Here is a 26386-nt window from a genome sequence, read left to right on the forward strand (position 1 = left end):
AAATATTGTCCTTGTGAAAAGTTAGTCCATCTATATGCACTCTTGACTTGAACTACTGTAAATGGACTTTTCCATGATATTCAGATTTATTGAGATGCAGCTGTAGTTTCCAGTTTCAAACTGAATGTTCACTAATCAATCAGATATTTCTGTAGACATGAGATCGTATAGTGGCAGTTTCAGTTGGATCCACAGCAGATGAACTTTAAACACACAGAACAAAGCCACAACACAAACACATGTATGCTAATGAGATGAGATCGTTAAATCCTCGTCTCACCGTGAACAAAGAAAAACAGAAAAACAACACACAGTCACACACACTTTAAACATGGCCGCCACCTCATCACTCAGTGTGTGTGTGATATTCATGGTAAGTAAGGACTTTAAGAGCATATTATCTACAAATAACGGAGAGAGTTTCACCGTGTGTCTCGGCTCTTCCAGCAGCAGCGACGTTTTGGCGCGTTTTGGGGGGTGCACCGCTAATTAACGCCCCACCTGCAACAACAGCTGGAACCAGGAACCATCGTTCTCTGAACCAAACTGCTGCAGCAACAACAGTTTAGCTGGTTAACATATTTACCACTGGTCTGAATAATATGTGGAGTGGGTTTTAGTTTTAGCTGAAGTTCACATAGATAATATCAACTTAAAAACACACTAAATCTAAATACTGACTCAGCTACACACCACCTATGGTTTATGAAGATAACCAAGGAACAGGAGCATTAGCAAAGAAGCTTTGTTGTTGTTGGTTTGTTTCTTTCTTCCTCTCTCTCTCTTTTACTCTCCTTTTTTACTTGTTTTCTCCTGTCTTTTTTTTTTTTTTTACTACTTCTATTACTAGCTATGTTTATCAATATTACCCTTTTATTATTATGTAGGCCTATTTATTATTATTTTTATTACCATTATTTATCATCATTGTTATTGGTGTAGCCTATTTTTTCTCTTTGTTACTACTGGTGTTATTGTGTGATTCAACACAGCGTGATCTTCGTTGCACCTGCTATTCTGTATTTTCTTGTATGTTTTTGTTTTGTTTGTCTTTTATTCTTGTTAACACCACGTGTGTCTTGTGTTGTTTGTCTTTACACAATAAAAAAGAAGAAGCTGTGAGTAGACAGAGATGTGAGCACGTTGATCATTTTATGAGGTCGACTGATAACGAAGGTAAAATAAAGTTTGAATTATTGTCCAACAGACAAGATGGCAGCAGATGTGAAGACAAAAGGTCCGTGTACCTTTTGTCAGTTTGATATTCCGTTTTAATAAAAAAACGGGAAAACGGAAATACCGTGGTTTTTTCCTTTTTTACTTTTCAAACAAAAACCAATAAATGAAAAGACAGAGTCGTTTTTCCGTTTTTGGTTTTCTGAATCAAAAACGAAAAACGAGAAAACCACAGTCAAATAACGGCCCGAATTTGGTTTTTGTAAATTCATTTGTTCGTTTTTCGTTTCATGTTTATCAATATAACGGCGGGCAGAACGGAAGCGGAAGTGACACGTAATAACTTCAAAATAAAAGCATGCTTATTTTCATCCAGACTACCGTTCTCTTTATACACTCATTTTTACAGATTATGCTCGACACGTATAGCCTACATTTATTTCAGTGAACTAAAGTTGTAGATGCCATGTACTAGTGTTTTGTGTGTGTGTGTGTGTGTGTGTGTGTGGGGGGGGGGGGGGGTCAGCGGTCAGCTGTTCTTCACCTGTGACCTGCTATGTTTTAGCTTATCGACATTCCTCTGGAGCTCAGTTTTTATTATTGAAGCGCGTCCGGCCCTATTAGCCATTAATTGTTCCATCCATAGTCGCCCTAACAAGTAGGTTATTTTTAGCTCAATGCATATTGTGGGAAAGTTTTACCCTGCGAACGTCACCAGCAGAGGTCCCCATCACACACAAAATAAAAGTAGCGTGCTGCTTACTTTCATACAGCCAAACGTTCACTTTATAGCCTAGCTACAGCCCTACACCAACGTTAATTAAGCATTATAAAACGTAAAGGTGAAATCCGGCGATCTGATTGGTTGTTAACCGTGGTATATTGAGCATATACCACGGCTACTATTCTAAAGCCTTATCACAGCGTAGGCTATCACTCCGCGTCAGGCACGTATGACTGGTATGAATGGAAGTTGTTGTCATGTATCCATGACAACGGACTGTTGCAGTCCGTAGCAAAAGACAGCTGGTGTTTTTACGATGTTAAAAAACGGACTAAAGTAGTTGACTTCACATGTTTAAGGTGAACTTTCACCTCCGGGGAGGGTTAACAATGGTAGAGGGGATTGATCAGTGACATTAACCTGAAAAAAAGCGGAGGAAAAGACGAGATGCAGAGCTAATTTGGAGCTAACGTCTGGAGAGGTGGGACTATTTTTTTCACAGTGAGGCTATTTTATTGGATAATATGTATTTCTGGTTGAATAAACTACATGAAATTGATTGCGTATCCCTCTTTTATATTGCCTTTATTCGTAACCGTTTTATAAAAGCAATATATCACTCCAGTCCGTGGTATATGCTCATTATACCACTCTAAGGGGGTTGTCGTCCCTCCGCTTCGCGTCGGGCCGAACAACGCCCCTTAGCCGTGGTATAATGAGCATATACCACGGCCTGTCGTGATATATTGCTTAATTATAAAACGGAAAGGTGAAATCCGGCGATCTGATTGGTTGTTAACCGTGGTATATTGAGCATATACCACGGCTACTATTCTAAAGCCTTATCACAGCGTAGGCTATCACTCCGCGTCAGGCACGTATGACTGGTATGAATGGAAGTTGTTGTCATGTATCCATGACAACGGACTGTTGCAGTCCGTAGCCCAAGACAGCTGATGTTTTTACGATGTTAAAAAACGGACTAAAGTAGTTGAATCCACATGTTTAAGGTGAACTTTCACCTCCGGGGAGGGTTAACAATGGTAGAGGGGATTAAGCAGTGACTTTCATCTGAAAAAAAGCGGAGGAAAAGACGAGATGCAGAGCTAACTAGGAGCTAACGTCTGGAGAGGTGGGACTATTTTTTTCACAGTGAGGCTACAAAACCACAAAACCTGCAACAGTTGAGAAGTTTGTAAAGTTTGTGTTTGGAGAGTCACAGATAAGATTAGGTTACATGATGTAAGTTGAAGGTAGAAAACTTTATTGTTAAGAGACATTCTTTTATTTGGTGTAGCTACTCTGGTTATTATTCACACACATAAGACTGTGTAGTAATGTGAGTCATAAGTGTAAAGGTCAGAAGCTCATGTTATGTCATCACGTTCTGTTTAAGCAACGCCCAGCGTGTGTTGTTTTTCTATTCTGACAAAAGAAATGACAAAGGCAGACACTTCAGAAACCATTCAAAACCATCATTGTCAGGCCATCGTTGTAAATAGGAACTCGTTCCGAATGATTCTGCCTGGTTAAATAAAGGCTAAATGCAAAAAAAAATCTTGGTCAAATTTTAAAAAAAGAGAAAAAATAAAGCTGATGAGAAATGCTTTACCTGTGACATGTTTGGACACGTCATAGAAAATAAATGTGTAAATAACAAGGTGATTCGTTCTGTGCTGTGACTCCCTCAGGTGAGCTGGCTGCCTGGCTCCGCCCCAGACTGAGGTGTGGATATGAGACAGGTGAGGAGGAGGAGCGAGAGAAAGTGAAAGTATTTAGTTCAGACGCCATTTTAAGAAGAAGAAGGAGTAAGAGCTGCAGCAGGTGAGTGTTAAAACAACATTATTATTATTCATTCACCGTTAAGTCTCAGTCCCTGTGAAGTGTGAAGGGAAGAAGAGTCAGAGTAGTTTTACACTAGTCCGCCATTGTTGTTGTTACTGTTCTTTCTACATGACTTCTAGCGGTGTTGCCCAGGTTACAGGTTAGAGAGGTGACAGGTGAGGCTATGACGTCATCGTTTCACTAAAGATCCGTTTAGTTTTTTCTGAGGCGGCGTTTGGAGATTTACCCACACTGGAACCAGGTTTAAAAATATACAGTTTTAGGACAAAACGCCGACATGAGAAATAAAAACTGTTAACACACTGTTATTCTCTGTGTGTGTTAACAGACAGCTAAGGGGAAAGTTAAGGGAACTTAAGTCAGACAGCTGAGCTCTGAATCCTCTGTTTATTTCACCTCTTAATGTGAAAACTGTGTGTTTGACCTTCAAAATAAAAGTTTAACACTGACCCAGAGAAGATAAAGAGTCTGACACACAGTTGATCCACATCAGACCAGGTTCTGATCAAAAACCAAAAGAATAAGACACAAAACTTTTACTGTTTCCAGACTCGTTATCTTCAAAGTTCAAAGTTCAAAGTTCAAAGTTATCTTTATTGTCCCTGTTGTAACTGATTTGCAGCCAGGAGGTCCAGAACACATAAAGACATCCAAGGTCCAATACCCATAAATACACATAAAACACACACAGAACAATCAACCTCTGTTAAGAACAACAGCACATATGGGTGGATGACGTGACATGGCAGTTTTGCTGTCTTCAGTGTCAAGCATGTATGAATAAAAAATATATTTGCCAAACACCTTCTCAATATTGTGCAGAACATCATGCTTTATGTGAACATACTCAACATTTAAACAGTTCATCACTCATTCTTTCAGAATTTTCAACCAAACATGACAAAAGTCATATGGTGTGACTGTCCGACACTTGTTTCTCAAAGTGAGAATCTGAATAAAACTAAGAAAAATAGGTGCAAAAATTCTCAAAAAAATACAGAAAAATAATACAGATGTCTATTTGTGAGCCTACTGTTTTCAATGTCCAAGCATGATGTTTTGAGTCAATTCTAATCAAAAAGATTTTGTCACAAAAATCAAAATCATATGGTGTGACACTGTTTTGGGATATTTCAACGGGCAATTGCTTTGACACCCTTGGGAAGGAGAGGACCCTCTTCAAGAAGACTGTACAGTACTGGCAATGTATTGCTAGTACTGTACAACCTGAGTTGTGCCATCATTTTTATTTTTACAATAAATCAGATCTTGTTGGCACTCTGACAAAGGTCCCACTTCCAGATGTCTTTTGGTGTGACACATTTTTCATAAAAATGCAAAAGAAATTTTATTATTTTGTCATATTTTCATGTAAACCTATGTTGCTTTGTTACATCTAGCATGTTGTTAGTATGATAATGTGTAGCTACAAGACTCAAGGTTGTGCTAAGTGCAGAAAACGTCATATGGTGTGACACTTGGTCATAATGGTGTGACATGTCTGCCTGTCACGCCATATGATTTTATTGTCACACCATATGATATGAATTGTAATTTCCTGCTATTATAACTATAAATAACAAAGTAAAATGTATGTTTTGTCCTTTTAAACATTTATTTGGGTCCATCATCACATAAAGGCTGTAATTATCCACAATTTATTGTGTTTAGTTTAGTTTAGTTTTATTCGGTGATACAGATTTCTAGTTTATCAGACAGACACAGCAGATCCCTTCACAGAAACCTTAGAATGCTGTTTAAGTCTAAACAATGTTTTGTCTTCACCTCAAACCATATTCCCTTTTCTTTGGTCAATTTGAGGCAGTAATTATGACAAGTGCCGAGAGGACAAAGAGATACAGGGAGAGACAGAATTCTGACCCTGCAATGAGAGAGGAGTTGCTGAGGAAAAGAAAAGAAAAGAAAAGTAGCCTAAACAACAACTTCTTGTTTCCATTCACTGACCAATAGGAAGGTCTGAGGGAGGGTTTTAAGGGGTGCTTTCACTGTTGATTCAAAAGGCCTTTAGGCAGATTTCTTGAAGCCTGGCAATACATGATAGCTAAAATATCATAGGACTAGAACACTGTAGGCAGTGCAACTAATATTATAGTAATAATAATAATAAAAATAATAATAATAATACATGATAATAAGTTGGATAATACATGGTTTGCATTCACACATGGCGACATGATCATATGGTGTGACACTATATCATTTGGTGTGACATTCCAAATTGTGAAAATGACATACCTTTATTAATGATAAAATGTGAAAATGTTCATGGAATACATAGAAAATAGTATCAGCAAGAGTCACAAATATTTTTATAATTTTATAGCAATGTTTGTCACAATAAATAGAAAATATGTTGAAAGACCGACGGCATAGGTCTCACATTGAGCAATGATTTAGAAAATAATACACAAATTTAATTAATTTCCACCAAAGTATAATGGATCACAGTTTAGTTATGATAAATGACTTTGATAAAGTGAGTAACTTAAGAGAGCTATAATCCATTTTCAGTTTATATACAATTATTTTCATGTCACACCATATGACGATTTTAGGCGCTAATAAAACAAATTGTCACATAAATTCTGATTCCAACTGAAAATCTAAAAACCACATATGTTTCTATAGAGATGAGAGTTAGTAGAACAAAAGTCAACCATTTTCATGCTTGTTATTTGAAATTTTTGAAAAAACACTTTTTTCTGGTGTATATGTCACTGACCCACATAGCAACACATAGCAACACATAGTGGGCAGAGTAATTCATTTTCATGTGCATTCAGAGACAAAGTCTTCTCTGGAAAAGTGTTAAAGTTTTACACTCAACACAAAATGAAACACAGTTTTCACATTAAGAGGTGAAATAAACAGAGGATTCAGAGCTCAGCTGTTGAATTTAATTTCCCCCTTAACTTTCCCCTTGAATCTGAAGCTAAGGTCAGTCAGTACGTTTACATGACACTTGAAAAAAACGAATTATTGCCTTAATCCGACTTTAACTGGAGAACTGAAGTGCATGTAAACACCTTAGTCCGACTGAAATCGGAGTTGGAGAACTCCGATTAAGACACCCAGATAATGCAATTGGAATTTGATTTTCTCCATCATGTAAACACCTTAGTCGGAGTATAACTGGACAATGCATGTGCGCATGCTCCACAACCGTAGAGACGGCACCAAGTGGAGCAGAGAAGCCGCCCGAACCCGGCAAAGTAAAGAAAAAAACCCAACGTCAGCACCGATTCAATGCATTTAACACAGCGCAACCAGCAAGAGTGCTTTATTAAAAAAAAAAAAAGAGAGAGAGAGAGAGAGAGAGGAAAGAGGAAGCCTGTATCCTATTCTCAGCGTGAATCCAGCCCAGACTTGCGCGTCTGGTCGGGAACTGCAGTTGAGAATTTATTATTAAGCTTATATGTTAAGTATAAGTTGTTTATATTCAGTTTTTTATGAGGTGACAGAAACGTCAACAGGACAGGAGGCGTATTAACCCACTGAAACAACGGGTGACACCATGAGGGGGCGATGGACCCCGTCAGTCAATCGATTTTCTCAGTTGCATGTATATTGAGACAAGGACAGAAGTCCGACTAGACGCCAAAATTGAATTTTGAGCCTAGCTCGATGAAGCTCTGCATGTAAACGTACTGAGTGTTGTTCAGTGTTTCTGGTTTCCCTCTCAGACTGACTGAAGTCCTGAAGATGAGTGTTAATGTGGAGGAAGAGGAGGACGGACCAGAGTCTCCAGGATCCATCTGTCAGTCTCTGAAGAGTGACTGGTCCAAAGGAGAGGGTCCAGTCTTCAGTCTTGGACCTGGACCTGAATCCACCTGTCCATCTCTAAAGAGTGACCGGTCCAAAGGAAAGCCTCCAAAGTTCAGTTCTGAACCTGAACCTGGATCCACCTGTCCATCTCTGAAGAGTGACTGGTCCAAAGGAGAGGGTCCAGTCTTCAGTCTTGGACCTGGAGCGTCAGACTCCCGGTAAGAGACCTGCTCCAGCCTCTTTACCAGTGTTGAGTGTGTTGAGGTCCTGCAGCTCATAGTGACTGTGAGTCAACAGGAACTGGTTCTTGTGGTTGATCAGTGTCTTCATACTAACTGCTCAGGTCTCTTCATGTTTCTTCTGAACTGATGTGATGAAAGAACATCTGGACTTGTTCCTCCTCCATGTTCTTCCTGCAGCTGATCAACATGAGCTTTAAAGACGTGGCTGATTCCAGGTGGTTTGGTGAACGTTGATGAGCTGGTTTCTAACAGAGTTTACAGCAGTTTGCAGGATCATTTTACAGCCTGAATGATGAGTTTCACATGTCAGAGCTTCACTGTAGACACTGTCTGAGCAGCAGCATCTGGATTTGTTCACAGAGATGATGTCTAATGAGTCAGGAAACAAGATTCTTCAGTGAAGGGACTAAATGCAGTAAATGGAGTCAGTGAAGGTTGAAGCCTGAGTCAGAAAGAAACCAGGAACCAGATCCATCAGACAGATCAGAGATGTGGAGCTGAGACTGTGACATGTTGTTGATCCAGAAATGTCTTGACAGAGAGAAGAGGAGTGGTGACTCTAACGTCCTGAAGGATCCTGGACAAAGACCCAGAACCAGAGGTGAGCTGCAGACAGCCAATCAGAGCAGCTGCGGACAAAGTGAGACTGAACATCTGTCTGCTGATGTGATCATTTGTTGTTTTCTCCAGAGTCATTGTTCCATCACACAGCACTGACATTGAAGATGATGATTCAAACCTTCTCTTTGTTGTCTGTAGTTTTTCTGTAGCTGATGAAAATAATCTGATCAGATTGTCAGACTCTCTGTCTTCAATCTGACTCTGTCTCTTGTCTCTCAGCAGATCGTGGTCTGCAGGAGGTTTTAGATCAACATAAGATCAGTCTGAGGAGCAGATGTGAACGAGTGACTGAAGGAACTGAGGGAACAGGAAGTGGAACAGGAAGTGGAACCCTCCTCAACAGGATCTACACTGAGCTCTACATCACAGAGGGACAGAGTGAAGAGGTTAATACCCAACATGAGGTGAGACAGCTGGAGACAACGTCCAAGAAGAAGAAGATCCTCCGTGACACTCCAATCAAGTGCAACGACATCTTTAAAGACTTACCTGTCCAACAGAGAGAGGACGTCTCTACGGTCCTCTCTACGGTCTCACCTGTCCAACAGAGAGAGGACGTCTCTACGGTCTCACCTGTCCAACAGAGAGAGGACGTCTCTACGGTCTCACCCGTCCAACAGAGAGAGGACGTCTCTACGGTCTCACCCGTCCAACAGAGAGAGGACGTCTCTACGGTCTCACCTGTCCGGGAGAGAGAGAACGTCTCTACGGTCTCACCTGTCCGGGAGAGAGAGAACGTCTCTACGGTCTCACCTGTCCAACAGAGAGACAAAGTCTTTAACAACTTTTTTGTCAAAATGAGACACAAGTTATCTAAACATTTGCATCTTAAACGGAGAGAGGACGTCTCTACGGTCTCACCTGTCCAACAGAGAGAGGGCGTCTCTACGGTCTCACCTGTCCAACAGAGAGAGGACGTCTCTACGGTCTCACCTGTCCAGCAGAGAGAGGACGTCTCTACGGTCTCACCTGTCCAACAGAGAGAGGACGTCTCTACGGTCTCACCTGTCCAACAGAGACCCATCAGAGTGGTTCTGACCAACGGCGTCGCTGGTGTTGGAAAAACCTTCTCGGTGCAGAAGTTCACTCTGGACTGGGCCGAGGGCTTGGAGAACCAAGATGTCAGTCTGCTGGTTCTGCTTTCGTTCAGGGAGCTGAACCTGATCAGAGATCAGCGGTTGAGTCTTCTCAGGCTGCTCCATGTTTTCCATCCAACATTACAGAAGGTGACAGCAGAGCAGCTGGCTGTCTGTAAACTTCTCTTCATCTTTGACGGCCTGGATGAAAGCCGACTGTCACTGGACTTCAACAACAGGGAGGTTGTGTCTGATGTCACACAGACGTCATCAGTCAACGTGCTGCTGACAAACCTCATCCAGGGGAATCTGCTTCCCTCGGCTCTGGTCTGGATCACCTCCAGACCTGCAGCAGCCAATCAGATCCCTCCTACATGTGTCGACAGGGTAACAGAGGTCCGAGGCTTCACTGACGCCCAGATAGAGGAGTACTTCAGGAGGAGGTCCAGTGATGAAGATCTGTCCAGGAGAATCATCTCACACATCAAGACGGCCAGGACCCTCCACATCATGTGTCAAGTCCCAGTCTTCTGCTGGATCAGTGCTACAGTTCTGGAGCACATGTTGACCACAGACCAGAGAGGAGAGCTGCCCAAGACCACGACTGACCTGTTCTCACACTTCCTGCTGGTCCAGACAAAGAGGAAGAAGAACAAGTACGGTGAAGGACATGAGACGAGTCCACAGGAGCTGACGGAGGCCGACAGGGAAGTTCTTCTGAAGCTGGGGAGGCTGGCGTTTGAACAGCTGGAGGAAGGAAACATCATGTTCTACCAAGAAGACCTGGAGCAGTGTGGTCTGGATGTCACAGAGGCCTTGGTGAACTCAGGACTCTGTACTGAGATCTTCAAAAGAGAGAGTGTGATCTTCCAGAAAACAGTCTACTGCTTTGTTCATCTGAGTGTTCAGGAGTTTCTGGCTGCAGTCTACATGTTCCACTGTTTCACCAACAGGAACACACGGGTCCTCAAGAAGTTCCTGGGAGAACAACATGATGATTTAACCCTGGATGACTTCCTGCAGAGAGCCATGCAGAAATCCCTCCTCAGTAGAAACGGTCACCTGGACCTGTTTGTTCGCTTCCTTCATGGCCTCTCTCTGGAGTCCAACCAGAGGCTGTTAGGAGGTCTGCTGGGTCAGACAGACAACAGTCCAGGAACCATCCAGAGAACCATCTACAACCTCAAGGAGATGAACAGTGATAAAATCTCTCCAGACAGAAGCATCAACATCTTCCACTGTCTGACGGAGATGAAGGACCAGTCAGTTCATCAGGAGATCCAACAGTTCCTGAAGTCAGAGAACAGATCAGAGGAGAAACTCTCTGAGATCCAGTGTTCAGCTCTGGCCTACATGCTGCTGATGTCAGAGCAGGTTCTGGACGAGCTGGACCTGGACAAGTACAAGACATCAGTTCAGGGACGACGGAGACTGATCGCAGCTGTGAGGAACTGCAGGAAGGCTGAGTGAGTCCAGACATGATCAATAACACACACACACACACACACAGTCTCAGGTCAGTTGTGTCTTTTCTCCAGATGTTTTAACACTCTGAGTTTTAAACTTGCAGATGTTTCAGTTTGAGCTTCAAGCTGAAGATTAAAGTCCAACAAAGATGGACATGAACAATGTGCAGGTCTGACAGAGTGATGAGGGTCAGGGCTGGGTATTGATCACTGATCACCTGAATCCATCTGATCTCTGATTCACTTTGATTCCTGATTCAACATCATGATTGTGTTTTAGATTTCAGTCCCAACTCCAGTTTGACTTGGACATGAATGAGACGCTCAGAGAACTGATGCTGTAAATTGTTGCATTATTAAAACCATGAATGTTGACATGATGAATGGAGCCAAAGCAGTTCCATTAATGCACTTTCTATTGAACATGAGCAACAGTGGAGTCGTCATGGCAACAGATAGCAGATGTAGCAGCAGCAGCAGCTCCACTGTGTGTCAACAGTCACAGCTGCTTCTTCACATCCTGCACATAGATCTGCTTCCATTCAGCTCCACACAGTTTCTACCTGACTGGACACTTGTTCACTTGGAGTCTAGAGGCTGCTGTGTGTGTGCTGCTAGTGTTGTGTGTTTGTGTGCGCTAACACACCTGTGCTTCACCTGCTGGTTCAGTTGTGGCTGGTTGTGAAGCCGAAGCAGCTGCAGCTCCAGTGTAACAGACTGACTGTGTCATGTTTGTGTGTCCATCATCAGCACAGACACACAAACTGTCAGAAGAGTGAAGGACGATCAAAGCAGCTTCTCTCTCTTTTTACTCATCAACCATCTCAGTCACTGTGCAGTCACCAGCTCTCACACACTTTTAAGGTGGAATGTTTTCTTGTGTGCTGCTCAGTGACCCATGGAAATCAATCAGTCCACCTTAAATGTCACCATGACAACCTGGAGCGTGTCCTTAGTGTGGATTAGATCTGTGCAGGACACACACTTTAGTGGTCAGATCTTCTGACTAAAGATGTTTCTACATTTCACCTTGATTTTCTTTGACTTCATTTCATGTTTGGAGAAAATCAATGTGTGTGAGCGTTGTTCAGGTGACACCTGCAGCTCTACACCTGAGCTCACCTGACCACATCTACCTGTGTCGGCAGCAGGAGCCTGGATTAAACATCCATCTGGGCTTTGATGAATGGATGTTGGAGGATTCAAGAGGAGGTGGATCTGAATCTGAATGGGTTTTTCCAGCCCAGCCCTGATGAGGATTATTGTTTCATGTCCAACACAAAGAGAGAAGATGAACTGAACCAGAGTGTGAAGAGCACATGTTGATCACATGATGACATGTTGTGTGTGTTTAGTACAAATTGTCTGATTTTACTCTCACACATTTTGTTTCTTCTCTAATCACAGACTTGGTGGTTGTCGACTCTCAGAGCTTCACTGTGAAGTTGTTGCCTCAGCTCTGAAGTCCAGCCCCTCCCACCTGACACACCTGAACCTGAGTTACAACGACCTGGATGATTCATCAGTGAAGCTTCTGTGTGCTGGACTGGAGAGTCCAAACTGTAGACTGGAGACTCTGAGGTGAGTTCACTGACTGGAGCTGTTGTAGTTGTTTGAAGCTTCAGCTTCTCATTGGTTCATACATGTCAGGATTTGTGTGTGAGGATTTTTCTCAAGAAGCTGAAGAGAGAAAACAGTTGAGATGAGTCCAGAGAGAAGAAGGTGAGAGCAGTCGTAGTGTTTGTGATTCAGAGCAGCAGAGAACGAGCTCAGCTTCTACAACTGTTGTTTTCAACTCAGACACTTGTTGTTGAAGCAACGTGCAGCACTGATCTGAGAGCAGATGTTGAGTTGTGGTCAGAAACACAGCAGCTGGTGGATGTTGTGGAGCTGACAGAACCATGGGAGGAAGCATGAGAGGAAGCAGCTGAGATCCACAGAGCTGGCAGCAGAGGCAGAGGAGGCTGGAAAGCTGCGCTCCAGTGGAGGCTGGCTGTAGGGAGCTGTTGGCAGCTAAAGTCTGCTCCCTGGTAGCTCAACTGGCTGGGAGAGGCTGGAGTGTGAAGCAGGAAGTGAAGAGCACGGCACACACTGCAGACACTTCCTGTCAGTGGGTGCGTTTCCATTTCCCCTTGAAATGCACAAAATCTAAATATCGAAATTAAAAACTGGTAATGGAAACACCTACATTTCGAAAAAACTCTCAAATATCGCAAAAAAGTTTTTACGCTCTCATGAGGTGGTTTTTGAGACATATCGATACAAACGTGTATCGCAAAAGTGTAATGGAAACACTTTTTTCGCTTTTCTACACGTCACCGGAGTTGTTTGTCCACGCTGTGTTGGTTTATGTAACTTGAGGGGACAAATGAACCACATGTTTATTGTCATGCATTGCTGAACTGGGCATCGTTTCTCAATACATTAGAAAACCTTTCATATCATTCCCATTTTCCCTGCATGGTTGAAGGAGACTGGCTCGCATCCACACTCCCCTCCCTCCTGCGCCGACATGTCACCTTAAGTCACATAAACCAGTACGGGTGTGTGGACACAACCACCTATATTGTTGTCAGCGCCTCATCACCGCTGGTGTTTAAAGGCTCCGTTCTTTCTGCAGTCAGGTTAAAGCGCACATCCGCCGTGTTGGTAAACAAATAATCCCTCTATATCAACGGAGGCAGCCGTGCTTGAGCAGCTTGGGTTGGAGGTGGTGTGAGTGCGGGCCAGCGGGGGGGGGGGCATTCGGGCTTCAGCACGGTACGGAACAACTGGCCCTAGTGTGAGTGCGTCCTTATTTGTGGCCGCTGCAGCGCCACACGGGCTTTGCCTTTCAGCAATCAAGCGCTGTTTTCGTCTTTGTTAAAAACAATAACAGCAACAGCTGTCGGCAGCTGAGATCACTGTGCCGTCACCATAGAAACGCAAGACGCATTACGGCTCATTCGCAAAATACCTTTCAATGGAAACACCCGCAAATAGCAAATGCACTTTTTCGAAGTTTCAGAAATATCGCTTTTATTTTGCGAAAATCTGTAATGGAAACGCAGCTAGTGACTGTGAATGCTGAGAATCAAGGTGAGACAGGTGAGAGCAGAGCTGCTAGTGTTGGTCTTGTTGCTGCTGACATGAAGCAGCTGCAGAGGCTCAGCTGGTTTGTTTGGAGGCTCACCAAGATGGGCTGAAGGTTGTTGCTTCATGTGGCGGCTCAGGCTCAGAGTGTTGACTCAGTGCTTGGCTGAGGGCAGGAGTCAGAAGCAGCTCAAAGTGACAGCTGAGCTTCTTGAACGTGGGCTTGTGTGAGCTGTTGAACACAGTCAGTGTGTTAGCAGAGCAGAGCAGCAGCACAGAAGCTGAGTGATGAGCTGCTGTGGACGGGCTCGCCACCAACAACCTGCTTCACACACTTTCAAAACGCCCACGGAGAAAAGCTGACCACGTCGTTCTGAAGATTGTCACAACTTGATGTTGCTGTCAAACAGCCCTGAACTCTGGAGCCGTGTTTGTCGGCCATTGAAGCGGCGTATCGCTACGCACACGTGCACTATGACGCACGGTTACATGCTGCTATTCCGACATGCCGCTATTTCGACATTGACTTCTAATTGTCGGAATAGCGGCATTAACATTATTTTTTAAGCGTCCCACTATTCCGACATTTTTTTTTTTCATTGTCGGAGTAGCGGCACTTTACTATTTTTCAAACATTCCGCTTTTCCGACATTGATTGATTACGTTATAGTCAGAGTGTCCTTCTGATTTATTTTTATTTTTTCATCTGAGACACTGTTTCTCATACACAAATACATAGGCCTATTAGAGAAGAAAAAACAAACCCTCCAAGTTTAAAAACACACCGGCAGCAGCGCACACTGATCTGCAGAGCTGAGACTGTTATTATTCTGTCACCTGAGTTTATCCTGCTGCTTTACATCGTTTTAACATAGGTAAAAGAAGAAAAAAAAGATTGTCTGGAATAAAGGGGCAGATTACATAAGATTATTCTTTTTTCTGCTCCCTTTTGTTGAGATTTGGGAGGTTTTTGCCTGATTTATTGCCCGATGCCATGTATCTCGCTTTCTTTCCCCCTCCCTCCGCCCGTTGTCTTCGTTGTCACTTTGTTGTCGCTCCACAGAGCGCACATGGCTAATTAATATGCACGTGCTGACCATATATGGTTGTGTAGGCATTCCGGGACGGAGGTGTGTTCACGTGCGCAACTGCGCACCATTCTTGGATCCAGTTATCAAAGTTGAGGTGCAGAGTTGTGCACGCACAGTTTGATAGATCTGAAAAAGGTGTAAATATTTTGGGATGTCTTTTCACCGTAGGCCTAAGCAAAACATTTAGTAGCAGCAGTTTTACACTGCTTACTTACAGTTTTGATAAATGAGGCCCCAGGCCCTAAGCCCAGAGCCCAGACGCTCACAGCTGCAGCTCCGCGGCTCATCCGCGGCGCTGTCCGTGGTGCTGAAGGTGACAGGTTAACTTGACAAACAAACTGCAGCATAGTTCTGTTTGTTTATCATGTGTGTCAGTTTTGTTTGCTTGATAGTTGAGTTGTTGAGATTAAGAACATCACTCCCTCATCAAACCAGTGATAGACATGCTGAAAAGAAAAGAGAGAGAGAGACGCGCCTGGGTATCGCAGCTGTAAAAAAAAAAAAAAAAAAAAAAAAGACGTGTCGGAATAGCGGTATCAAAAAGTGTCGGACTACCGGCATGTCTAGATAGAGGGATGTCGTAATAGTGACATGTCGGAATAGCGGGATGTCTGAATAGCGGGCGGACCCCATGACGCACACTGTATGAGTGCAGATGAGCTGTTGGAGTGAGAAGGAGCTCAGTGACAGAGTCTCTGAGAAATGTGGCTGCACAACATGAGTTTGTCTGGATGGAGCCACAGGTGGAGCTGACAGGTGAAGAGGCGGAGTCACTGCGTCTGTGTTGAAGCAGCAGCAGCTTCTCATGAATATTAATGAGCTGTTTTCTCTCTGTCACTGTTTAACCTGCTTCCTGTTGCTTCAGCTGTTGGACTTTGATTTTCTAAACTTGTTCTTTCTGAAGCTTCTTCAGCTCTGAACAGATGATGAGACACTGAACGCTGTCAACAAGGAGCTTTGTCCTCAACTCACTGCTTTTATTCTTTATTCAGATTGTTGAACTGCAGGTTGTCAGAGATCAGCTGTTCTTCTCTGGTCTCAGCTCTGAAGTCCAACCCCTCCCACCTGAGACACCTGCACCTGGGCTGGAACGACCTGCAGGATTCAGGAGTGAAGGATCTGAGTGGTTTTCTGGAGAGTCCAGACTGTAGACTGGAGACTCTGAGGTCAGTTCACTGACTGTTGTATCTGATCCACCTACAGTGGATTAAAGTGAATTTATAAAAATATACTTTCTTCTGAAAACATTAAATAGAAATAGATTTTTGTCTGTGTTTCTATATTTAGATTTTAATGCATCTTGAGCAGGACATGTCCTAAAAACAAAAAACTCTTCTTCTAAATAATCTGTGACAAATGATGTAAAATGAGTCCAGAAACACAGAGTTGTATTAATTCCTCATTTGAGTCCAGATTTATTTTCCTCTTTATTCAGATTTTTATCAAAAATCAAAGTGACACCACTTGACACTGGGTTTCATCACGTCATTGACCCCTGTGCTGTTAGTTTATTGATTTAACCCTGATACCAGTTGATCAATAAAGTTATTGATAATAATAATAATAATAATAATAATAATAATAATAATAATAATAATAATAATAATAATAATAAGAGAGAATAATAAAAATACAAAGTTAGTGACATGAAATGGTACAAATATAAATCTGTCTAAAAGAATCAGAATCTCTAAATCAGAGAGTTGTAGTCAGTGTTTAGTCCAACAGGTATTGATCAGATATTGATTGTATATTGACAGACTGAGCTGAGGTCAGCAGCAGCTGATGAATCTGTGCTGACATGTGGATGATGTGTGTAGAAGGCCACATGATGAAGATCCACAAGAACACAAGGACAAAGTCCCTCTATTGATTATTGATCAGGACTCATCTGATTATTGATCAGGACACATCTGATTATTGATCAGTTATCAATTAATTTATCTGCTTCTTTTATTCTTTATTCAGATTGTGGAGCTGCAGTTTGTCAAAGATCAGCTGTTCTTCTCTGGTCTCAGCTCTGAAGTCCAACCCCTCCCACCTGAGAGAACTGAACCTGAGAGGAAACAACCTGAAGTCTTCAGACCTGAAGGATCTGGTTGATCTAGTGAAGAGTCCAGACTGTAGACTGGAGACTGTGAGGTCAGTAGGGGGGCGGAGTCAGTCTGTGCTGCTTTCAGCACTATTGGACTAAAGTCAGTGAGAGACAATAACAGAGACAACAGTCAGCCAATCAGAGCAGAGAGAGACAACAGTCAGCCAATCAGAGCAGAGAGAGAGAGACAACAGTCAGCCAATCAGAGCAGAGAGACAACAGTCAGCCAATCAGAGCAGAGAGAGAGACAACAGTCAGCCAATCAGAGCAGAGAGAGACAACAGTCAGCCAATCAGAGCAGAGAGAGAGACAACAGTCAGCCAATCAGAGCAGAGAGAGAGACAACAGTCAGCCAATCAGGGCAGAGAGACAACAGTCAGCCAATCAGGGCAGAGAGAGACAACAGTCAGCCAATCAGAGCAGAGAGACAACAGTCAGCCAATCAGAGCAGAGAGACAACAGTCAGCCAATCAGGGCAGAGAGACAACAGTCAGCCAATCAGAGCAGAGAGACAACAGTCAGCCAATCAGGGCAGAGACACAACAGTCAGCCAATCAGGGCAGAGAGAGACAACAGTCAGCCAATCAGAGCAGAGAGACAACAGTCAGCCAATCAGGGCAGAGAGACAACAGTCAGCCAATCAGGGCAGAGAGAGAGACAACAGTCAACCAATCAGAGCAGAGAGACAACAGTCAGCCAATCAGAGCAGAGAGACAACAGTCAGCCAATCAGGGCAGAGAGAGACAACAGTCAGCCAATCAGGGCACAGAGAGAGACAACAGTCAGCCAATCAGAGCAGAGAGACAACAGTCAGCCAATCAGGGCAGAGAGAGAGACAACAGTCAGCCAATCAGAGCAGAGAGAGAGACAACAGTCAGCCAATCAGAGCAGAGAGAGAGACAACAGTCAGCCAATCAGAGCAGAGCAGAGAGAACAGTCAGCCAATCAGAGCAGAGACAGAGACAACAGTCAGCCAATCAGGGCACAGAGAGAGACAACAGTCAGCCAATCAGAGCAGAGAGACAACAGTCAGCCAATCAGGGCAGAGAGAGAGACAACAGTCAGCCAATCAGGGCAGAGAGAGAGACAACAGTCAGCCAATCAGAGCAGAGAGAGAGACAACAGTCAGCCAATCAGAGCAGAGAGAGAGACAACAGTCAGCCAATCAGAGCAGAGCAGAGAGACAACAGTCAGCCAATCAGAGCAGAGAGAGAGACAACAGTCAGCCAATCAGAGCAGAGAGAGACAACAGTCAGCCAATCAGAGCAGAGAGCGAGAGAGTCAACAGTCAGCCAATCAGAGCAGAGAGACAACAGTCAGCCAATCAGAGTAGAGAGAGACAACAGTCAGCCAATCAGAGCAGAGAGCGAGACAACAGTCAGCCAATCAGAGCAGAGAGAGACAACAGTCAGCCAATCAGAGTAGAGAGCGAGACAACAGTCAGCCAATCAGAGCAGAGAGCGAGACAACAGTCAGCCAATCAGAGCAGAGAGAGAGACATCAGTCAGCCAATCAGAGTAGAGAGACAATCACTGATCCATCTCCTCTGCTTCTCTTCTCAGATGGAAATGATGATCCTGATGGAAGTGAAGAGGTGTTTGTGTGTTCAGAGATCATCACAGTCTCTCCTCCTACTCTTCCTCCTTCTCCTCTTCCTCTCTCCTCCTCCTCCTCTTCCTCCTTCCTCCTCCTCTCTCCCATAGATATATATAAGAACTAGATGGCTCACCCACCGCTGTTTCCCAATGACAAAGCGTAGCCAGTACGGCGGCCATCTTGGGACGGGCAACTCTCTCCCTCAGAGCATTAAGCCTCTGCTGCATGTTCTGCTATAATGACCATAACTTGCTCAGTTTTTGTCCAATTTCAAAACGGTTTGATTTTTTATGAACGTCTATGCAGTTATGATGCAGCATACTTAAAATCACGGATCATTTTAATCATGTACTTTTTTTTGTAAAAGTAACATTACAGTGACATTATGCAAATAGTTAAAGTAATAGCTACATACTGATTTATTTTTCACAGAGTTATGAATCGTTTTTTTAATGAAGATGACTGGATCACCTATCTACTGCACTGTAACTGCAGCCAGAGTCAGAGCAATTTGCCCGTTCAGATATGGCCGACTGTGAGCTGCGCCTGCGTGTAGTGCGATCTACCCCCTTGCTCTCTCCTCTTGTTTCCTCCTCCATCCATTCTGATCAGTCAGCTCCATCTTGTGGTGTGGTGAAGAACTGCAGCTCATTTCCGTTTCCACATTATTCAGAGTTTCTAAACATGATGGAGGTTCAGATCATGTTGCTATGACGACAGTTAACACATTAATGTTAGCACCATGTTTGTAAACACTGTTTATTTTGTATAATGATCAATGATGTAGGCTATATTTTATATGTAGTTTTTCTGGCTCTAATGTGACTCTGGCCTCTCAGGGAGCAGAGGAGAGAGAGGTGACAACAGCAAGAGCAAAACCCTGTTTACTGAACATAAAGCAACAAAAACACGTTTATCTAAACAATTAAAGCAACCAAGAGATTTGTCATTTGTCACACATTTTGCTTTTGAGACGACAGTTTTTTGCTTCAGTGAGTTTTTTTCTCTCTTAAATAAAGTTTTATTCTTTCTCAAGCTCTTGTTTCTGTTTGATGTTGAAGAGGTTTTGTTTGGATCGATTTGATACAAAAGTAATTCCATAGTTTTACAGCTGGAATTTACAAACCAGTTCAATCTGTAGTGATGGATCAATGAACCATGGATCAATGATTCAATTTGTGGTTAAAATAAAAAGATGTGACTGCAACTGAGGTCTTGACTGGTCTGGAGAAAAAAAATCCAGATTCTGAGACCTCAGAACAATACAGGTGTGTGTGCAGGTACGAGAAACTTCTAACAGAAAAATCTATTTAAATAACTTTGGACCAACAAGTTACAAAATGACAAAAATATTTTATTATCATAAATGACAAAGTGTGTCTGTGTGTTCAGAAGCTGAGTGAAAACGCTCTGTACGACAGGTTAGTGAAGACGTCGATGTGGTCGCTGCTGCCTCCGACCGTCAGCACCTGCACGCACACACACACACACACACGTTAAGCTCAGAGTCCAAAACAGCATGAAACAGACTGATCAATAATAATATTTAGAGCTGCAACAATTAATCAATTAATCGAACAATAATCGATTATTAAAATACTCGTCAACTATCTTGAGAAAAAAAGTCAAAATTCTCTGATTCCAGCTTCTTCAATGTGAATATTTCTGGTTTCTTTGTTCCTTTAAGACAATAAACTGAGTTTCTCTTCGGTTTGTGGACAAAACAAGACATTTTCTTGTATGTATGTATATTTTTCAACATTCTTTAACATTTTATTGACCAAACAACTAATGAATTAATCGTTTAAATAATGGACAGATTAATCAATAATAAAACTAACTGTTAGTTGCAGCCCTGATAATATTATTAATAATAACAATAATATTATTAGTAATATTAATAATGATGGTGTTTGTGTTCTTTTTCTAAACATGATGGAGCTACAAGGACACTGAAAAAATGCGCAGAGCAGCAACGACAACACAATTAAAGTTCAAATGCAACCGAAAATTAACCCCGTCATTGGAAGAGCTGAGAGCGCCGACATCGTGGTCTTCGGACGTAAAGACTGGAAAGGAGACAAAGTCAGAGCCTGTCAATGCAAGCAGTGGTGTAGCCAGTGCAAAAGCAACGCACACCAAGAACGGAAACAGCGGCGGGAAGACGAGGATGTGCGAGCGGCAACAAGTATGTGTTTGAGATGAGCGACAGAGCCTGACAGTCAACGTTTCAAAGTTCAAGAATGTCTAGGACTCTTCCCAGGCAGAGACACACTGAGTGGACTTGGCTTATGACAGTGCACTGGAGTTGCAGAGCACAGAGTAGATGCAGAGGTTTGCTCCAACGACAGTAAACAGCGCCTCAACGCAACACTAAGACAGACTTTGCAGGCTACATCCCATCATACCCGCAGCACGTCTTTTCTGTTTAAGCTGCTGCTGCCTCCGGATGGTACAAGATGGTACAAAACTCAACATTCACGACTCAGTAACTGACTATATCAGTGTAGTGAGGGAGTGTTTTGTCTCCCTGTGAGCTTCCCAGAGAGTTTTCTGGGAGAATGAATGACTGATGCTGTTCATCTGTAAGAGACAGAGATGGGGACTCGAGCTTGCGTTTTCTTCATATTGCATTGCAATATCCTGTTTAAAGTGATCATATAATAAACAACTAATCAATAGGCTACTGTATAGATAAAGGAGTGATAATAACCTACAGTAAATGCTTTGAATCGCTTAGATATAGCTGTGCAGTATCCTTAGTAGACTGGATAGCAGCAGATGATAGAAGGGTCATTACAACCAGAAGAGACAGGAGACTTTTATTTTTTATAGACTTGAGACTTGACTTGGACTCGTGACCAAAGATTTGAGACTTGATGAAGTCTCACCCCTCAAAGACTTGAGACTTGACTCGGACTTGCAAAAAAAGACTTGAACATCTCTGGTATGAGAAGTAATGACACTCACCTGTATCAGTGGATGGGGAGGAGGAGGCTGGACGGCGTCGGAGACAGACAGGAAATGTTGTCTGTCTGCAGCTGTTGGTGAGACGGTGGCCGTGGTGCCGTGGCGGCTCGGTGCTGTTCACGACTTTTAGTGTCAGCGGCAGAGAAGACGGTTAAATAGGGGAGCTGTGTCACATCATCTGTTAGGAGGGGGGCTCTACACCTCCTTTAGGTAGCGAGGGACCGACGGAGAAGTGAGTGGCTTGAACGCTGAGCCAGCCAGGTTAGGTTGACACGGCACAGGAAGACACAACACGACAACACGTGGTAATGTTTGGGCTGCTGCAGCCGTGCACGTCAGTAGTGGGACATCTCTGGGAAAAAAAAGAGAGAGAGAGAGAGAATGAGTGTTGCCTCGAAAGAAAATATGAAGGAGAACTCGGACGACTGACCGCAAAACCAAGGAGACACTTGTGTTTTTTACATTTACAGTATTTCCATTCTACATGAGTTTTTTTTCAATTTGTTGTATTAACACAATTGAAAAACTTCACGAAGCACTATTTGTTTGATCCAAAAATAACTAAAGTTGCAACATCCATCTTACATATAATAATTATTTTCATAGGCCTATATCCTATGTGCAGAGGCTGTCACATATGCACATGTTAATGATTCCTAACAATAATTATTAACAGTGATTGACCATGGTTTGAAACGCAGGTACATCAAATTAAAATGCATCTGCACAAAATAATCTCATCATCATGTTCAATTTTTGACAGAAAATACATATTTAAATCAGAAATAACCTTCTGATATCATCAAATCTCACTTGTGAGTATGAGGGAACATTTAGGCTTGACAAAAATAGTGACTTGAGTTATATTGTGATAAATATCGATATGGACTGATATAAAAAATGATTGTGGCAGGTGTTTCTGTGTTTCTGTGGTAGAAGTGGTTTTGAGCTGCCTCCAGAGTGGACTGGTCTGTATTGATGTGTGTTTTGTCACTGAGTTCCCTCTGTGTGCAGTGTAAAGGTTGCTGTGCATTTAGTATTGTGTGCAGTGTGTCTGTGTAAATCTCTCCTTCATTTGTGGTGCTGTGTGTTGCAGGGTTGTGCAGCAGCTGCCTGGCCCTCTGTGGGGCTGGTTGCAGTTTCAGATGTCACAAGCATTTCTTCATGAATGACTCACTATAATAAAGACTTGTTTTTGTTGTACACCTACCTGTGTCTGTGGTGGATCCTCTTTCACAGGACCAGACCAGGTTAACAAAGGTGGTGGGAACTTTCCACGACCTTTAAAATCCTCAGACAAAATGTATTACATCATCAACACACAGTAAATGATGAATGTAAAGTGTAACCATTCTTGACAAAGAGGAGGAATACATAAGTGTTACCTAGTTTGCTGTCTCCTTGCTGAAAGCCAGTGGTTCAGTATCTCTCTGGGCTTGGCTCGTCATCCAGTACTGGAACATCTTCTCTCTCTGGAAACTGTTGAAATCTTCACAAATCTCTGGATCACTCTAGGTCGGCTCCACGATCTCAGCAGGGTGGCACTTTGAAAAGTATTCACTCTGGGACCTGAGACAAGGTCAAGATACAATTACTTGATGCTAAGTTGTGAGCAATTAGACATTTTTATTACATTTCAATTGCAGGTCAAATACATAAGGGAGATCTCAAAAATTAACTCACTGGTGCACCTTTAAATATACGGTTAAACTCTAATGAATTACAAAGACTATGAATCTTCAGATCATCATTTAACTTTTATTAGCTACAGAAATACCAGCATTAACAGTAAATATTTGATATGAACCCGTGTTAACCCACAGCCAGCTGCAGTACTTTACACAAAGTATTTCAGAACACATTGAATAACAGTTTCTTTTACACAGCATGTAGTCAGAAAATGTCTGCTGCTCAGCAGTATTTACTAAGATATTCTCACTCACCACTTCAAAGCCATTAACACTGTTAGGCTAACCCAATAGGATTTAACTTGAAGTAATTAGCATCACAGCGAGTGGATTGTATTAGCACTAGCATGGACCGACGCAGTTTACAACGGCAACAATGATCATCATGGTTAACGGAAACATGAGTCAGCTGACTACATATTAAAACTCACCTGTCCTCACCTGACCAGCTGGTCTTCACTCAGGAAGTGGATGAAGCATTTCACTGGCTACCGTGCACCTCCACTTGACTCTGCTGTTTGACCCACTTTATCATTTTTAAATGTGTGTCTTTGTTTTAAGTGCTTTTATGTAAAATATGAAACTATTCATTTCAAGTGCATTTTTAAACATGAATTTAAATTTTGAGCTCTACTGAAGTGAATGCATAACTGTTTAATTGCTGTGGGCTACAAATGACCAGAGACAAACCTGTCCCACAGTGTGAAGTGTGTGTTCAGGATGTTAGAGCCAAAGCAGCTCTAGAACTGGTTCATAAAGACAGAGTGGGACGTTTGTGGAGATAAATTATTTACATTTAACTCATAATGTATTAATATAACTGCATTTCATCATTTGTTTTTGGAGGAAAGAATATTTATGTCTGTGTGATATGGTTTGTTGACCTAGAGGTGATGGAGTTCTCTTGTTTGGACACTAGGGGGCAGAATTAGAGCAGGGATTGTGGTGGGGCATGTCTGGATGGGTTTTCCTCATCGCCATGGAAGACTCAGGTCAAGCAGCCTCATCTCTCTGTGTCACTGTTTCTTTCCTGTGTTTTTCAGGTGAGTGTCGTCTCAAACCACAAAGGAATTACTGAAACTTCTTAGTTAAACTTTAGAGAAGTGTGAGTGCCTACATGTTGTACATTTGTGTGTGTGAATGTTGAATGAGAGCGGCTGTGACTGCTGTTTATTTTATTGCATAAAGCACTTTGAGCTGCTTCCTTTTGTATGAAAAGTGCTTTATGAATAAAGGTTTGTTTTTGTTGATAGTGTCTGTATGTTAACTGGATTGAACTTTATTTGGAGATAATGAATGTGTTGGGAGAGACACAGGAAATGTTGTGTGTCTGCAGCTGTTGGTGAGACGGTTGCCGTGGTGCTGGGGCGGGTTGGTGCTGTTCACAACCTTCATTATCGCTGACAGAGAAGACGGTTAAAGAGGAACTATGCAAGATTTGTTTTGTTTTTTACCTTAACTATGCTACATACAACGCATAACAAACTCCTACTTTGATCTGTTGCTGTTTTTCTGTGCTCATGCTGTTATTATAAATGTTTGTGCAGACAGTTGATGGTTGGTGATGCCGATGTTTTTGTGAAATCAAACTTTAACACTCACAGAACCTCTAAGCCCAGGGGTGTGGGATCATTTTTAAATGAGTGTGTTTATCTAAAGTGCTTTTATGTAAAATATGAAACTATTTCTGTCAAGTGAGTTTTTTAGACATGAGTTAAAATGATGAGTTCCACTGAATGCATAACTGTTTAATTGCTCTGTTCTATGTTGTGAGCAGATAAATTAATTACATTTAACTCATAATGTATTAATGTAACTGCATTTTATCATATTTATGGAGGAAAGAATATTTCTGTCTGTATGATATGGTTTGATGACCTGGAGCTGATTCCAGTAGGAGGAGTTCTCTTGTTTGGACACTAGGGGGCAGAATTAGAGCAGGGATTGTGGTGGGGCATGTGCCTACGTTTACATGGAGAACATTTGTGTGTGTGAGTAACTGTGAATGTTGAATGACAGAGGATGTTGACTGCTGTTTATTTTATTGCATAAAGCACTTTGAGCTGCTTCCTTTTGTATGAAAAGTGCTCTATGAATAAAGGTTTGTTTTTGTTGATAAAATGTGACGCTGTGTCTCCAGTGTTGTCTGTGGGAGTTTGTGTGATGTGTGTGAGCTGTGGGTCCATGACTTGTTTTGTTGTGAAATTGTTGTTAACAACTGAACCTAAGTTATGAAAAGTTAATGCATAAGTTCTGGAGTGTTAATTAATGAGCTGAAGAGTTTATTACCAGGCTGTTGCCACTGATAAGAATGTGGTCTTTGTTAACTTGGTTAAATAAGGTTGATGATTATGCACAAATATCACTGTAATATGATTTATAGTGTCTGTATGTTCATTGAATTGGAACTTTATTTGGAGATAATGAATGTGTTGGTGTAAATGAGTCATAAGAAGAATAAAATGTCTACAGATGTGACAAATCCAAGGCCCAGGCCAGCACACAGGAGTGATGTAGCTGGTGCAACTACCTGAAGCTGCTGACAGACACCAACACTCACCTGTAGCAGACTGCAACCCACTGGCACCACTCACCTCACAGGAAACAGGACGTTGTTGGAGACCATCTCAGGATTTTATTCTGCACACAACAGTAGGAGCACATTAGCTGCATCTACTATGTTTTATCTCATTAATCACATTCATTTTTAACAGGTGTATCTCAATAAATTAGAATATCATGGAAAAGTTTATTTATGTAAGTAATTCAATTCAAAAAGTAAAGCAAACACATTATAGAGATCCATTATTATGGCTTAATGAAGACCTAAAATTCAGTTTCTAAAAAAAAAAATTAATATTACAAAAGACCAATTAAAAGAAGAAGCATTTTTAATACAGAAATATTGTCCTTGTGAAAAGTTAGTCCATCTATATCA

General features: G+C 42.2%; 1 protein-coding gene across 1 annotated transcript in view; it reads left to right on the forward strand.

Annotated features, from left to right (window-relative positions):
• LOC146982298 (NACHT, LRR and PYD domains-containing protein 12-like) overlaps positions 1 to 26386 on the forward strand; it is a 182929-nt gene that overhangs the window by 4547 nt on the left and 151996 nt on the right. The window contains exons 2-4 of the mRNA XM_085785567.1: positions 9303 to 10936; positions 12344 to 12517; positions 16092 to 16265. Of these exons, the coding sequence (XP_085641693.1) occupies positions 9303 to 10936; positions 12344 to 12517; positions 16092 to 16265 (1982 nt within the window). The remainder of the gene's footprint in view (positions 1 to 9302; positions 10937 to 12343; positions 12518 to 16091; positions 16266 to 26386) is intronic.

This window comes from Trachurus japonicus, chromosome 8 (genome assembly GCF_045865225.1).
Source record: "Trachurus japonicus isolate A0001 chromosome 8, Traja_1.0".
Taxonomy (NCBI): Eukaryota; Metazoa; Chordata; class Actinopteri; order Carangiformes; family Carangidae; genus Trachurus; species Trachurus japonicus.